Source organism: Carcharhinus amblyrhynchos, chromosome 12 (genome assembly GCF_965287045.1).
Source record: "Carcharhinus amblyrhynchos chromosome 12, sCarAmb.v2.hapA, whole genome shotgun sequence".
NCBI classification, from domain to species: Eukaryota; Metazoa; Chordata; class Chondrichthyes; order Carcharhiniformes; family Carcharhinidae; genus Carcharhinus; species Carcharhinus amblyrhynchos.
The window spans coordinates 72,378,392-72,392,113 of NC_137335.1; the positions used below are offsets into that span (position 1 = coordinate 72,378,392).

Genomic DNA, 13,722 nt, shown 5'->3' on the forward strand with positions numbered 1-13,722 from the left:
GGTAGGGTGGAGTGGGGGTGGGGGGTGGAGGGTAGGGGTGGAGGGTAGGGGTGGAGGGGGGGTGGGGAGTGGGGGGTAGGGGTGGAGGTGGGGTGGGGGAGTGGGGGGTAGGGGAGTGGGGGGTAGGGTGGAGGGGGGGTGGGGAGTGGGGGGTAGGGGTGGAGGGGGGTGGGGAGTGGGGGTAGGGGTGGGGAGTGGGGGGTAGGGGGGGAGGGGGGAGGTGGGGAGTGGGGGGGAGGAGTGGGGGGGAGGGGGGGTGGGGAGTTGGGGGAGTGGGGAGGGGGTGTGGGGAGTGGGGGGTGGGGAGTGGGGGGGAGGGGGGTGGGGAGTGGGGGGAGGGGGGGTGGGGAGTGGGGTTTAGGGGTGGAGAGGGGTGGGGGGTAGGGGTGGAGGGTGAGGAGTTGGGGGAGGGGAGGGGTGGGGGGTAGGGGTGGAGGGGGAGAATGGAGGGGGAGGTTGGGGGGTGGAGGGGAGGGTTGGGGGTGGAGGGGGAGGGGTGGGGGGAGGGTGTGGAGGGGTGGAGGGGGGTGGAGGGGGAGGGTGTGGAGGGGGAGGGGAGGGTGGGGGTTGTGGAGGGGGAGGGTGGGGGGTTGTGGAGGGGGAGGGTGGGGGGTTGTGGAGGGGGAGGGTGGGGGTTGTGGAGGGGGGTGTCGTGGGGTGTTGGGGAGGGTGGAGGGGGGTGTCGTGGGGTGTTGGGGAGGGTGGAGGGGGGTGTTGGGGAGGGTGGAGGGGTGTCGTGGGGTGTTGGGGAGGGTGGAGGGGGTGTTGGGGAGGGTGGAGGGGGGTGTCGTGGGGTGTTGGGGAGGGTGAGGAGGGGGCGGGTGGGGGGGTTGGGGATGGTGAGGATGGGGCGAGAATTGCGGGGAGGAGGCGGGAGGGGAGGAGGAGGAGGTGGGATGAAGTTCGGATTGGTGGGGATTGTTTGGGGTGGGATAAGAGGGTAAGAGAATGAGTGAGTAAGTGGGGGTATTGGGTGGTGGGTTCGGGTGGGAGGTGGATGGATTTTTATTCATTTGAGGGACATGGGTGTCGCTGGCTGGCTGGCTAGCTAGCTAGCATTTATTGCCCATTCCTGGTTGCTTTTGGAGGGCAGTTAAGAGGCTACATCAATGCTGTGTTTCTAGAGTCACATATAGCCAGACTTGGTAAGGATGACACAGCCTTATACCTAGCTGGTGGAAGTTCCTTAAATCTTGAAGGATTCCTGGAATTAGTGACTGGCCTGATGGGGTACCCGGACCTGCACTCAGACCCTATATGGATCAGCTGGCGGCGGTATTCACAGACATCTTCTACCTCTCTTTACAACAATTTGAGGTCCCTATCTAGGCTTGTACTCGTTAGAGTTTAGAAGAATGAGGGGAGATCTCATTGAGACGTATAAGATGATGAATGGGTTGGATAGGATAGAGGTGGAGAGACTCTTCCCGCTCAGAAAGGACAGTAGGACTAGGGGGCACAGCCTCAAGATAAAGGGGGGGCGGTTTAGAACGGAGTTGAGGAGGAACTTCTTCACTCAAAGGGTGGTGAATCTCTGGAATTCTCTGCCCATTGAAGTGGTGGAGGCTGCCTCGCTAAATATTTTTAAGACGCGGGTTGATGGGTTTTTGATAAGCGAGGAGATTAAGGATTATGGGGAGAGGGCGGGAAAGTGGAACTGAGCCACGACAGATCAGCCATGATCTTATTGAATGGCGGGGCAGGCTCGAAGGGCTAGATGGCCTACTCCTGCTCCTATTTCTTATGTTCTTATATTCTATCTGCTTCAAGAAGATGACCATCATCCCAGTACCTAAGAAAAACCAAGCAGCGTGCCTTAATGACTATTGGCTGGTGGCTCTGACATCTATCATTTTGAAGTGCTTCAAAAAGTTAGTCATGCGACGAATCAATTCCAGCCTCCACAAGACTACCTGGATCCGGTACAGTTTGCCTACTGCCGCAACAGGTCCACAGCAGACACCATTTTCCTGGCCCTGCACTCAACCCTGGAATACCTAGATAACAAGCACACGTGTCAAACTCCTATTTATTGACTACAGCTCAGCCTTCAGCATTGTGTTGCCAAGAAGCTGCTTGGGACTTTAAGATACACCCGCACACAGTAGATCACACATGTTGATTAATGATTGGAAATGGGTCCTCCTTCACCAACACCAGCGGTTTACATTTTTTACTCCACATATATGTAAAGCTTCCATAACTTCAAAGGTTGACATATATGGTGCAATCTGTGATATTTTTCCTTACATCCTTTTGGAATCTTTTGAGGAAATCTTACAGCTATCCTAAGAGACAGCTGATAGGCGAATGATATTAGGTATAACTTAATTTGTCTTGAATGAAAAATCTATATCAAACAGCAGTTACCATGTTCCAAGTCCTAGACTGTCCGTAGGCAGGTTGCTTCAGTTTTTGTCTGTAAATATGGAGCATTGTTTTCTAGCAAGATAATCTTTTTTATAAATTTATTTTGCAAATTGGAAGATAAAAAATTCTGAATTTTAAACAGTGTCTACTGCATAGATTAAAGAATCCTACAGCACAGAAGGTCCTTTGATCCGTTGTGCTTGCATTAGCTCTTGGTGTTAGTCTCATTCTTCTACGATTTCCTATAACCCTACAAATATTTTCTTTTCCAGTTTTTATCCAACTCCCTTTGAAACTTAGTGATGAATCTGTACCATTACCCTTTTAGGCATTGAATGCCAGATCGTCACTTGTTGATGTTGACAGTCTCTATCAGATGATAGGCACGAGGAGATGAGGCCTTCAGAAGCTGCTACTAGTGCTGAGTTGATTGTAGCAATCTGTTGCTGACTGTGAAGCTTAAGCCTTGCTCATGATGGTCTTGTGTTCTTGACATGCAATAAATAGATGTGAAACATGGATCATTGTTTGTGCCAGGGCACAATGGTATTTTAGCTGGAAAATTTTCCCTTTGTTTGCTTGAATAGCCTATGCCTGGTTTTTAGAGGTGCAGACTTGGCTAACATCTGAACACGTCTTCTCAACATCTTTCCAGAGAAAAGACCAAAACTGTATAACTGGTTTGGTTGCAAAAATTGCTGGAAGGGTGCTTGCCTGAATGAAAGGCCAACCACTAGATTTTGTATCGCTTTTAACCCTCAGTGTTATTGTTGTTAATGGTACTGACCAGCAAGGCCCAGGCCATCAAAGTCATGGATATGGATAAAAAGGAATATAATATCAATTGAGGCACCAGTATGAATCTCATCACCCATGTGGGTTATAGTTGGAATAGTAGTGATGTGAGCTGAGATAGGGCAGGATGAAGCTGCAAATGTAAGGAGGGAAATTTAGACTGAATAAAATTGTCACACCACAAATAACAGACTGGAAATTGAATGTTTTGTTTTATTAATTGAATGTGGGTGTCACAGGCTAAGCCAGCATTTATTTGCCCATTCCTAACTGCCACCTCGGCGGGGGGGGGAATTAAAGAGTCAACATATTGCTGTGGACCTGTAGTCACACTCAATAAGGACAGCAAATTTATATTCCTAAAGGTCATGAACCAGATGGATTCTTATCAAAATCGACAAATGGTTTTATAATTCCAGATTTTTATTGAATTCAAATTTCACCATCTACCATGATCTCTAGATCTGAGTCTCTGGAGACGCCCTAATCTGGGATCACTTTAGACTGCAACATACTGCTACTTGCTATGCAACTGTTTAGACATTGGAAGAGTTGCAGGAACTGATTTTTAAAAATCTTATATAAACTCAAGAATTTGCCACAAATTTGTGATCTGCAGAAAATAATCTGTATTATTGTATTGGTATGACTACATACAGTGCTTTGCATGGTAGCATCTACTGTAGCAAAATACATCAGTGCTGAATGGAAGCACTGGAGTTTATAAAAAAGGCCATAAGCTAACATTTGGACTCCATATTACTGCTTGTGTGTCCAAATGTTTGTTTGATAGCCTTCTTTATAATCCCTGGTGTTTTCATGCAGTTTCTTTCTTTGTTGCTGTTTTTCCAAAACAGCAAATGCATTGCTAAGGTTTTCAGTATATAGCTTTCCAATCTGCTTTGAAAGACAGGAAATGGAAAATGCCAAATTGAAAAGTTCAAGATTGCAATAAAAATTCCTGTTGTTCAAATAAAGGGTTATTAGGGGCACCTTGTTTTAAAAAAAAGTTTGTTTATATTGTACTTGATTTCTTTGAAATTATGTATTTAATAGTATAGTTGTTTTAAAATTACTTAAGCAAATCCACGTAGAGCTTAATCAACTTTTTCCTGATCTTCCAGGTCACAGGAGAAAACAGGATACCAGCACTTACCTTCTGGTAAGTAAACATTTAACGCTGTCCAAATTTCTCCCTTTTCTTTACTCGTACAAAACTTGAGTTAAGAATATACCTTCACTTGTTTGTGGCTATGCTGCCTTAAGAAATGTACATGTAAATGATGACAAGATACCCTATTGTACCTCCTGTCTCTTAACTGATAGCATCTGACAGTATTTTTTTGTGTGATGACCAAAATTTTGAGTTACCTTTTTTCAATTAGTTTCAGTTTCTTGAACACAAATATAGTTTTGAAACCTTTCCTGTTGAAAAGTGGGGGTGGTGGGGTGGGTGGAGAGAGAATGTGCTGCTTACATAGATATTAATTTAAACAGTAGCATAGAATAAGACGTGGGATTGTTATTACATTTTTCATTAAACATTAGAATGCTGATCTTAGTGTGATACCATAAATGCTAAGCAGAACTGCAGCTTTTCCCTTGGAGCTAAAGAGAATTGAAGGAAGAGCCAACTAAGTAATTCACATGTTCATTCCGTTGGCTGATCACATGCATGGGTCTACCATAAAAGAACCGGATTTTAAAAAGTGCGTATTTTTCTCTCCTCCTCCCCATTCCCAAACATTCCTGTTTCGGTATCATCCTAGAGCTAACAGGTGAACAGATGATTTTGTATTAATCGTTCTTGGGATGTATATTACTTCCAAGTGGTAGTCAACATAAAAGAGCATTGATTCATCAGCTGAGGGAGCTTCCTTGGTGGTAAAAAGTAGGAGGCTTCCTTGTCTGTGTTTAACTTGATGCCATGAGACTTCTTGCGGTCCAGAGTAAATGTTGAACACTCCCAGTGCCACTCCCTTCTAAATGTGCCGCCATCTCTGGGAGGTCTGTCCTACTGATTGGGCAGGACATACACAGGAATGTTTCTGGAGGAGTCTGGGACATTGGCTGCAAAGGTATGATTTGGTGAGAATGACTGTCAAGTTGCTTGACTCATCTGTGGGACAGCTCTACTCATTTTGGCAAAAGTCACCAGAGATTAGCGAGGAGAACTTTACAGAACCAACTACCTTTTGTAATTTATTGTGTCAAAGTTTATGCTAGGTAGTCAGTCCAGTTTTTTTATTATTTGACTTCTCTGTTGTCATTTGATAAAACTGGGTGGCTTGTAAGGCCATTTCAGCGCATACTTAAGCGTCAATCATATGACTGCGGGTCTGGAGCCATATGAAAACCAGACTGGATAAGGACAACCAGTCCAGTAACTTTGATGATCACCGTTTTGAGATTAATGTTTTATTCAAGATTTACTAGTTAAATTAATTCAAATTGCACAAGCTGCTGTGATAAGATGGGTGTCCCTGGAACGTTAGCCTGGGCCTCGTGAACCTAATTTACTAACATCACCACTGCCAGCATCCCATACTTGATGAGGGGGAAGTCAGCCACTTGTGGCTTTTCAAAAAATTACTGATTTAGCAGTTCAGTGAAAAAGAACAGTTACAGTTCTTTTTAAACTCTGCAATGGAGCAAAAGCATTGGCAGAGGCCAGCCAATAGGTTGCTCATCTGCACTTCTGAATGTAAATGGCATTGAGATGTGGAAAGAAAATGGTTATTGAATATAAAATGAATAATATGAACAAATATTTTTTAAAAATTGCATTGCTTTACAGTATGTCTGTGCATGTGACCTGAGGGCATGTTGATGCTTGGGATTTTCACCTTTGACAAAAGGTTAACAAATAGGTGAAGCATTATTAATTAGAAGTATAGGGAAACAAAAAAAGATCCAGTATTAGAAATAAAAACAAAGTGCTGGAAATACTCAAATTCTGGCAGGATAGTGTACAGAGAAACAAAGTTAATGTTTCAAGTTGTTTCTGACACCTCATAGAGCCATAGAGGTTTACAGCATGGAAACAGGCCCTTTGGCCCAACTTGTCCATGTTGCCCTTTTTTTAAAACAACTAAGCTAGTCCCAGTTGCCTGCGTTTTGCCTATATCCCTCAAAAGCCATCTTATTTATGTAACTGTCTAAACGCTTTTTAAAAGACAAAATTGTATCTGCCTCTACTACTACCTCTGGCAGCTTGTTCCAGACACTCATCATGCTCTGTGTGAAACAATTGCCCCTCTGAACCCTTTTGTATCTCTCTCTTCTCACCTTAAATCTATGCCCTCTAGTTATAGACTCCCCTTCCTTTGGGAAAAGATATTGACTATCTAACGAGTCAATACCCCTCATTATTTTATAGATTTCTATAAGATCACCCCTCAGAGAAAGGTTACCAGAAATAGTTATTTGAGTGTTTGGGTTGTAAAAGACTGCAGGACATTTGGTCATAAACTGAAGCAATCCTAATTTGAATTCTGGCTCTGATGTTCATCCATATCTAATGTTATTAAGTTTAGTGTTAGTTTTGTGCTGTGGTGTTTTGGAACTCCATTTAAACTTCTATCTGTTATTTTCACTTCATAGTTACTGATTCACCTGACTTGGAGACACAGGATTAAAAGTTCATGTATAACCTGATTCAGGTTTATAGCTCAACCTTTTTCCATGTCTAGCTATTATAGGATCAGACTTTAAAGTCAGTCTTACGCAGCAGCAATATTTGATAATGTCTCTCCATCCTACATCATGGATGTTAGCACCTTGTAAGGGGGCGTTATCTTATAACCGTTCCACATCTTTGCCAAAAGCCCTTCATAAGGCCTGTATTAAGTAATTGGCAACGAGAGGTGGCGTTAAACCTGAACGTCTAGACCTTTAATGTTATTGACATCATAAAGTGTCTGTTAATATGTGGTGAACAAATTCTGAGGTTACAGATAATAGCTGTAGTTCAGAAGTTGGTATGTGTGGTAAATTAAGATCACAGATAAGGTAGTCAAATACAATGTTTAAAGAATGATCTTTAAACACATAACAGTAGCTCAACAGAACAGTAATAACTATAAAAATAGGAGCACTAGTAAAACAGATCTTGCTTGCAGAACACTCTCTTGCAGACTGAAAAACCCTCAACTCACGTTGGCTCCGAACCCTCACCAGACACCAGTAAAGTAATTATGTAGGAGAAAAGTGCACTCTGTACTGAAAATAACACTGTGTAGCAGTTTGTGACAGCTTGGTGCCTACTATGATCAAGCTCCTGTTGCACTTGAAGTGATGTAATTATTTGGATTAGCATGCTGTGCATCCATGCTGTGGTTAGGATGGCAATGGCAAGTCACTCATTTTTCACAAGCTGCTCACCATGCTACCTGGAATGGGATTCCTGAACCTAGTGTGGGCTCAAATTTGTGCTTTTGACTTGTTTTAAAATTAATTAATTACTTTGCTCCTTGAGGAAGAACAAAACAAGTTCCTTTAAGTTGAGTTGGTTCCAACATTGCATAAAGAGTGAAAGGGAATTGCAATCAAAATAATTCTCTGTTGCAGACTGTGTAACCTACTTTGTGCTTGGGATAAGTCTACAGTACTCCAGGGTAATGTTAATGCTTAATCGTCCAGTCTGCCACAATAAGGATATCTGGAGGGAAGAGACCTGCTGTTGGAAGTTAAGGTTTTTCCCTTTCAGCTTGAGGTAATCTTGGAAGCCAATTTCATAACGGGCATGTTGTTTTAACTGCTTTAGCTTCACCAGTCCATGCTGTAACAGTAAACTGCATAATGATAGCAAAATAAGTTTCAACATCTGACAGTTTGGTGTTGCACCTATATTCTCCAGTCTAAGGATGTCTATGTAGAAAGTATGTGTACTGTACATTAGAAAGTGTACTTGTAAAGAGTTGTCAGTAGTTTATTTCAGAAGCAGTCTGATGAGATTTAATCCAACCACTTCCTCATATTCCACAGTATCCATATCCCTCTACCACCTTTTCTATTTCATTTTCTTTGGCCCTTGAAACAATTTGAATCTGACACTAAATATGATTTGCAACTTAAACCCTGACATGCTCGATGTCTCTAAGCAGTGATCACGTAAATAAATAAACATTATTTTACCTTGGGTAGAGGCATAACCTTCATCAATTCTTTTGTTTCTATATCTCCCAATGGATTGTGAAGGAAAACCCAAGATCTTTAGAGGCCCCTAGTCTCTCACACAAAATCTAGATGATTGATTATGGTATGACAAGTATTATTGTGAACAAGACTTCCAGAGAAGAGTTTCTACAAAGTGCGAGTTACCAACTTTTTTACCATTTTGGTCTGTTGTCCTGCTTCATATCTCATGTCAGAGTGTGTTGACTGTTATGTTTCTGTGTCTACTTTACAAACTCACTAATCTCACACACAGGATTGGTTGGGATTTGCCGCAGGACTAGTAAACTATACTTGGGTTCCGTTTATTTGAGGTTATGTTACAGGGATAGCTCAGCACACAGATTTGCTTCAGAATTCGGGAACCATTACTCACAGAGACAGTACAGCTGCAATTTCTACACATGCGTGCACGCACACATACAGTGCTTGTTTGCCATTTTCCCTAAGTGGTATTATAACATTCCCTTTTCTTTCTCAGTAACCATTACATTAGCAGTGAAAATGCATGCACAGTACATTGGTAGAAAATCTATTACTACAAAAGATAGGCCTATATTAGAGGATCTGCGTAAAGTATAGGTGGCTTACTGATCCTTCTGGATGTCATGATACTATGACCTCCCTGAGATCTGGACTAGTTGCTTTGATGTTCTTGACTGGTAGGTGTTGGCATCCTGCCTGGTATTGGAGTGCTCATTGTTTTCCTGGTGATCTTCCACAATTTCACTATATTTGGGTCCGGTTTATGTGAAGATGCATTACAGGATGTGTCAGCACACAGATTTACTTTAGGGATTCACAACCATTATTCGTAGAGAGATAGCACAGCCAGAATTCCTAAATACACTCTACATGCTGCTGTACGGATGAGATTGGATTGAGTTCGGATGAGATTGGAGGGCTCAGATAGTGCACTAGAAAGCTTTAGATTGGCTAGGAGGGAGTTGAAGAGTGAGTTGAGAAGGGCTAAAAGAGGACATGAGAAGACTTTGGCTGATAGGATTAAGGAGAATCCTAAGGCGTTCTATAGGTATGTCAAGAACAGAAGGTTGGTCAGGGCAAGATTAGGGCCAGTTACAGACAGCAGGGGGAAGTTGTGTGTGGAACCGGAGGAGATTGGAGAAGTATTGAACCAATATTTCTCTTCGGTGTTCACGCAGGGGGACATGAATATAGCTGAGGAGGACATTGGGTTGCAGGGGTGTAAAATAGACAGTATTACGGTTGATAAAGAGGATGTGCTGGAAATTCTTGAGGGGCTGAAAATAGATAAGTCCCCTGGTCCGGATGGGATCTACCCTAGGATTCTCTGGGAGGCTAGAGAGGTGATTGCAGAGCCTCTGGCTCAGATCTTCAGGTCGTCATTGGTCTCTGGTGTAGTCCCGGAGGATTGGAGGATAGCGAATGTTGTCCCATTGTTTAAGAAGGGGAACAGAGACTTTGCCGGGAATTATAGACCGGTGAGTCTTACTTCTGTTGTGGGCAAGGTTTTAGAAAAAATTATTAGGGATAGGATTTATAGTTATTTGGAGTGTAATGAATTGATTAGAAATAGTCAGCATGGTTTTGTAGCGGGTAGGTCGTGCCTTACTAACCTTATTGAGTTTTTTGAGAAGGTGACCAAAGAGGTGGATGGGGGTAAGGCAGTTGACGTGGTATACATGGGTTTTAGTAAGGCGTTCGATAAGGTTCACCATGGTAGGCTTCTGCAGAAAATGCAGATGTATGGGATTGTGGGTAATCTAGGAAGTTGGATCAGGAATTGGCTATCAGATAGGAGACAGAGGGTGGTGGTGGATGGTAAATATTCATCATGGAGTGCAGTTACGAGTGGTGTGCCTCAGGGATCTGTTTTGGGGCCACTGTTGTTTGTAATTTTTATTAATGATCTGGATGAGGGTATAGTTGGGTGGATTAGTAAATTTGCTGATGACACCAAAGTTGGAGGTGTGGTAGATTGTGAGGAAGGGTGTCATAGTCTGCAGGGAGACTTAGATAGGTTGCAGAGCTGGGCCGAGAGGTGGCGGATGGAATTTAATGCGGAGAAGTGTGAGGTAATTCACTTTGGTAGGAGCAACAGATGTGTCGAGTATAGGGCTAACGGGAGGACTTTGAATAGTGTGGATGAACAGAGGGATCTAGGTGTGTGTGTACATAGATCCCTGAAAGTTGGGAATCAAGTAGATAAGGTTGTCAAGAAGGCGTACGGTGTCTTGGCGTTTATTGGTAGGGGGATTGAATTTAGGAGTCGCAGTGTAATGTTGCAACTGTACACTACTCTAGTGCGGCCGCACTTGGAGTACTGTGTGCAGTTCTGGTCCCCGCATTACAAGAAGGATGTGGAGGCGTTGGAGAGGGTGCAGAGGAGGTTTACTAGGATGTTGCCTGGTATGGTGGGGAGGTCCTATGAGGAGAGACTGAGGGATTTAGGGTTGTTTTCGTTGGAAAGAAGGCGGCTAAGAGGGGATCTTATTGAAACATATAAGATGATTAGAGGTTTAGATAGGGTGGATAGTGATAGCCTTTTTCCTCGGATGGAGAAAGCTAGCACGAGGGGGCATGGCTTTAAATTAAGGGGGGGTAGCTACAGGACGGATGTCAGGGGTAGGTTCTTTACCCAGCGGGTGGTGAGGGATTGGAATGCCCTGCCTGCTGCAGTTGTAAATGCGTCTAGTTTGGGGGCGTTTAAGAGATCTCTGGATAGGTTTATGGACGAAAAGGGATTGGTATAGGCTAGTGGGTCATTGTTTTTGTAACTGGTCGGCGCAACATCGTGGGCCGAAGGGCCTGTTCTGCGCTGTTATGTTCTATGTTCTATGTTCTATGTACATACTGATTTGATTGCTCATATGCATATTCCTTTAAAATAATGTCACAACAGTGGCAAAAAGAAGTCAGCGTCCTGCAACTTGACAAATATAAACAGTCAGTAAACCCTAAAGCATGATGGGAATAAACAATTTCATTACTTCTAACCACGGTTCCAATCAACTGGCCATTTTTAAGTCAAACGCATACAAAAACCTTAATCATGTGAGATTAAACTAAGTCTTAATCTTACCTCAATGGAGTATCTCACACCCTGAAATTGCAACTACCCTTGTACACCATGCAATAACTCAGCCACATCTCTACCTTTGAACAACTCTTTCCTGCTGTGTCCGCTCGCTGTCTGAAGACTTGAGTATGCAGCCTTGTCATTATTGTCCAAGTTCTGGTTTATCCATCCATCATCAGAACTGGCTGCACGGCACCAAGTGATTTCAGCCTTCCCCCTCTTCTCTGCCACTGTCACCGTTAGTAATGCTGTAGAGCAAGGATAACTGCTGCATAGAACCACCCCTTTTAAAGTACTCCCTTCAGTCTTATCTTCTATACCATGGACTTCTTCGTCACTAAAATTGAAACCATTGTACCACTCCCTCGTGTTCACTCCATTCCCTTTGCCCAGCAAGCCCTCCAGGCTTCCTCCTGTGTTGTTCCTGAACCTACCTTTCTCCCTCTCTCTTGTTTTTGCTTCTATCTCTGCTTATGTCCTCTACAAGCTCATCTCATTCTACTCTGCAAAACTGAGGAGCAACCATGGAGGAGACCCCATGATTGCTGACACTAAATGGTGTCATTTCAACCAGTACTGAACTTATTTTTCAAAACCATCTGTTCCCACCTTACTCCTCAAAACCCCACCACGATCTTTCTTTCTTTGCAATTGCTGCATTATTTCCAACCTATTTTTCCTCTCTAAAGGCCATAAACCTAATTTCATATTTTAGTACTCTATTATGTCCTGCATCAAGTCTCTCATATCCATTAGAACATAAGAACATAAGAAATAGGAGCAGGAGTAGGCCATCTAGCCCTTCGAGCCTGCCCCGCCATTCAATAAGATCATGGCTGATCTGTCGCTGCTCAGTTCCACTTTCCCGCTTTCTCCCCATAACCCTTAATCCCCTCTCTTATCAAAAACCCATCAACCCGCGTCTTAAAAATATTTAGCGAGGCAGCCTCCACCACTTCAACGGGCAGAGAATTCCAGAGATTCACCACCCTTTGAGTGAAGAAGTTCCTCCTCAACTCCGTTCTAAACCGCCCCCCCTTTTATCTTGAGGCTGTGCCCCCTAGTCCTACTGTCTTTTTTGAGCGGGAAGAGTCTCTCCACCTCTATCCTATCCATCCCATTCATCATCTTATACGTCTCAATGAGATCTCCCCTCATTCTTCTAAACTCTAACGAGTACAAGCCCAGTTTATTCAGCCTCTCCTCATAGCTCAACCCCCTCAACTCTGGTATCAGCCTAGTAAACCTCCTCTGCACTCCCTCCAAGGCCAAAATATCTTTGCGCAGGTGCGGCGCCCAAAACTGCACACAGTACTCCAGCTGCGGCCTCACCAATGCCCTATACAGCTGCAGCAAGACCTCCCTACTTTTATATTCAATCCCCCTCGCTATGAAGGCCAGCATCCCATTCGCCTCCCTGACCACCTGCCGCACCTGCAAGCTGGGTTTTTGCGACTCATGCACAAGGACCCCGAGGTCCCTCTGCACCGTCGCCTGCTGCAGTTTTTCGCCCCGTAAGTAATAGTCCTTCCTACCATTCTTCCTACCAAAGTGGACCACCTCACACTTGCCAACATTAAATTCCATTTGCCATTTCCTGGCCCATTCGCCCAGCCTATCTAGATCCTTCTGCAGACTCTCCACACCCTCCGCACAATTTGCCGTTCCCCCAATCTTGGTGTCATCAGCAAATTTCGACACCCTACACTTGGTTCCCTCCTCCAGATCATCTATATAAATGGTAAAAAGCTGAGGCCCCAGCACCGACCCCTGGGGCACTCCACTAGTCACCATCCGCCAATCCGAATAGCACCCGTTGACCCCCACTCTCTGCCTCCTATTTGACAACCAATCCTCTATCCACGCTAACACCCTACCCCCAACTCCATGTCCCTCGACCTTCTGCAATAACCTCTTGTGAGGTACTTTGTCAAACGCCTTCTGAAAATCTAGAAAGACCACATCCACCGGCTCTCCTCTATCCACCGCCCTAGACACATCCTCATAGAATTCCAGTAAATTTGTCAGACACGACATCCCTTTAATGAAACCGTGCTGCGTCTGCTCTATCAAGCAATTCCCTTCAAGATGCTTTTATCCTGATTTACATTAGTTCCTTGTCATCTATAACTTCAAATTTAAAATTATTGTCCTGAAATTGGAGAGAGAAAGAAAAGTGGATCAGCCATGTAAACATCATAACCAGAGCAGGCAGAAGGTTACATATTCTGCAACAGGACTAACTTTTTAACTCCCTCAAATTCTGTCCACCACTGACAAGAAATACATTGGTAGGGTGATGAAATACTTCTCTTTTGCCT

At 44.0% G+C, this 13,722-nt stretch overlaps 2 protein-coding genes across 2 annotated transcripts in view; one reads left to right on the top strand and one right to left on the bottom strand.

The window, feature by feature from the left end:
• LOC145351095 (protein CEBPZOS-like) overlaps window positions 1-13,722 on the bottom strand; it is a 652,257-nt gene that overhangs the window by 8,609 nt on the left and 629,926 nt on the right. The gene's annotated exons all lie outside the window — the stretch shown is intronic.
• slc30a6 (solute carrier family 30 member 6) overlaps window positions 1-13,722 on the top strand; it is a 144,964-nt gene that overhangs the window by 724 nt on the left and 130,518 nt on the right. Inside the window, exon 2 of the mRNA XM_080200697.1 lies at window positions 4,290-4,327. Within this exon, the coding sequence (XP_080056823.1) occupies window positions 4,290-4,327 (38 nt within the window). The remainder of the gene's footprint in view (window positions 1-4,289; window positions 4,328-13,722) is intronic.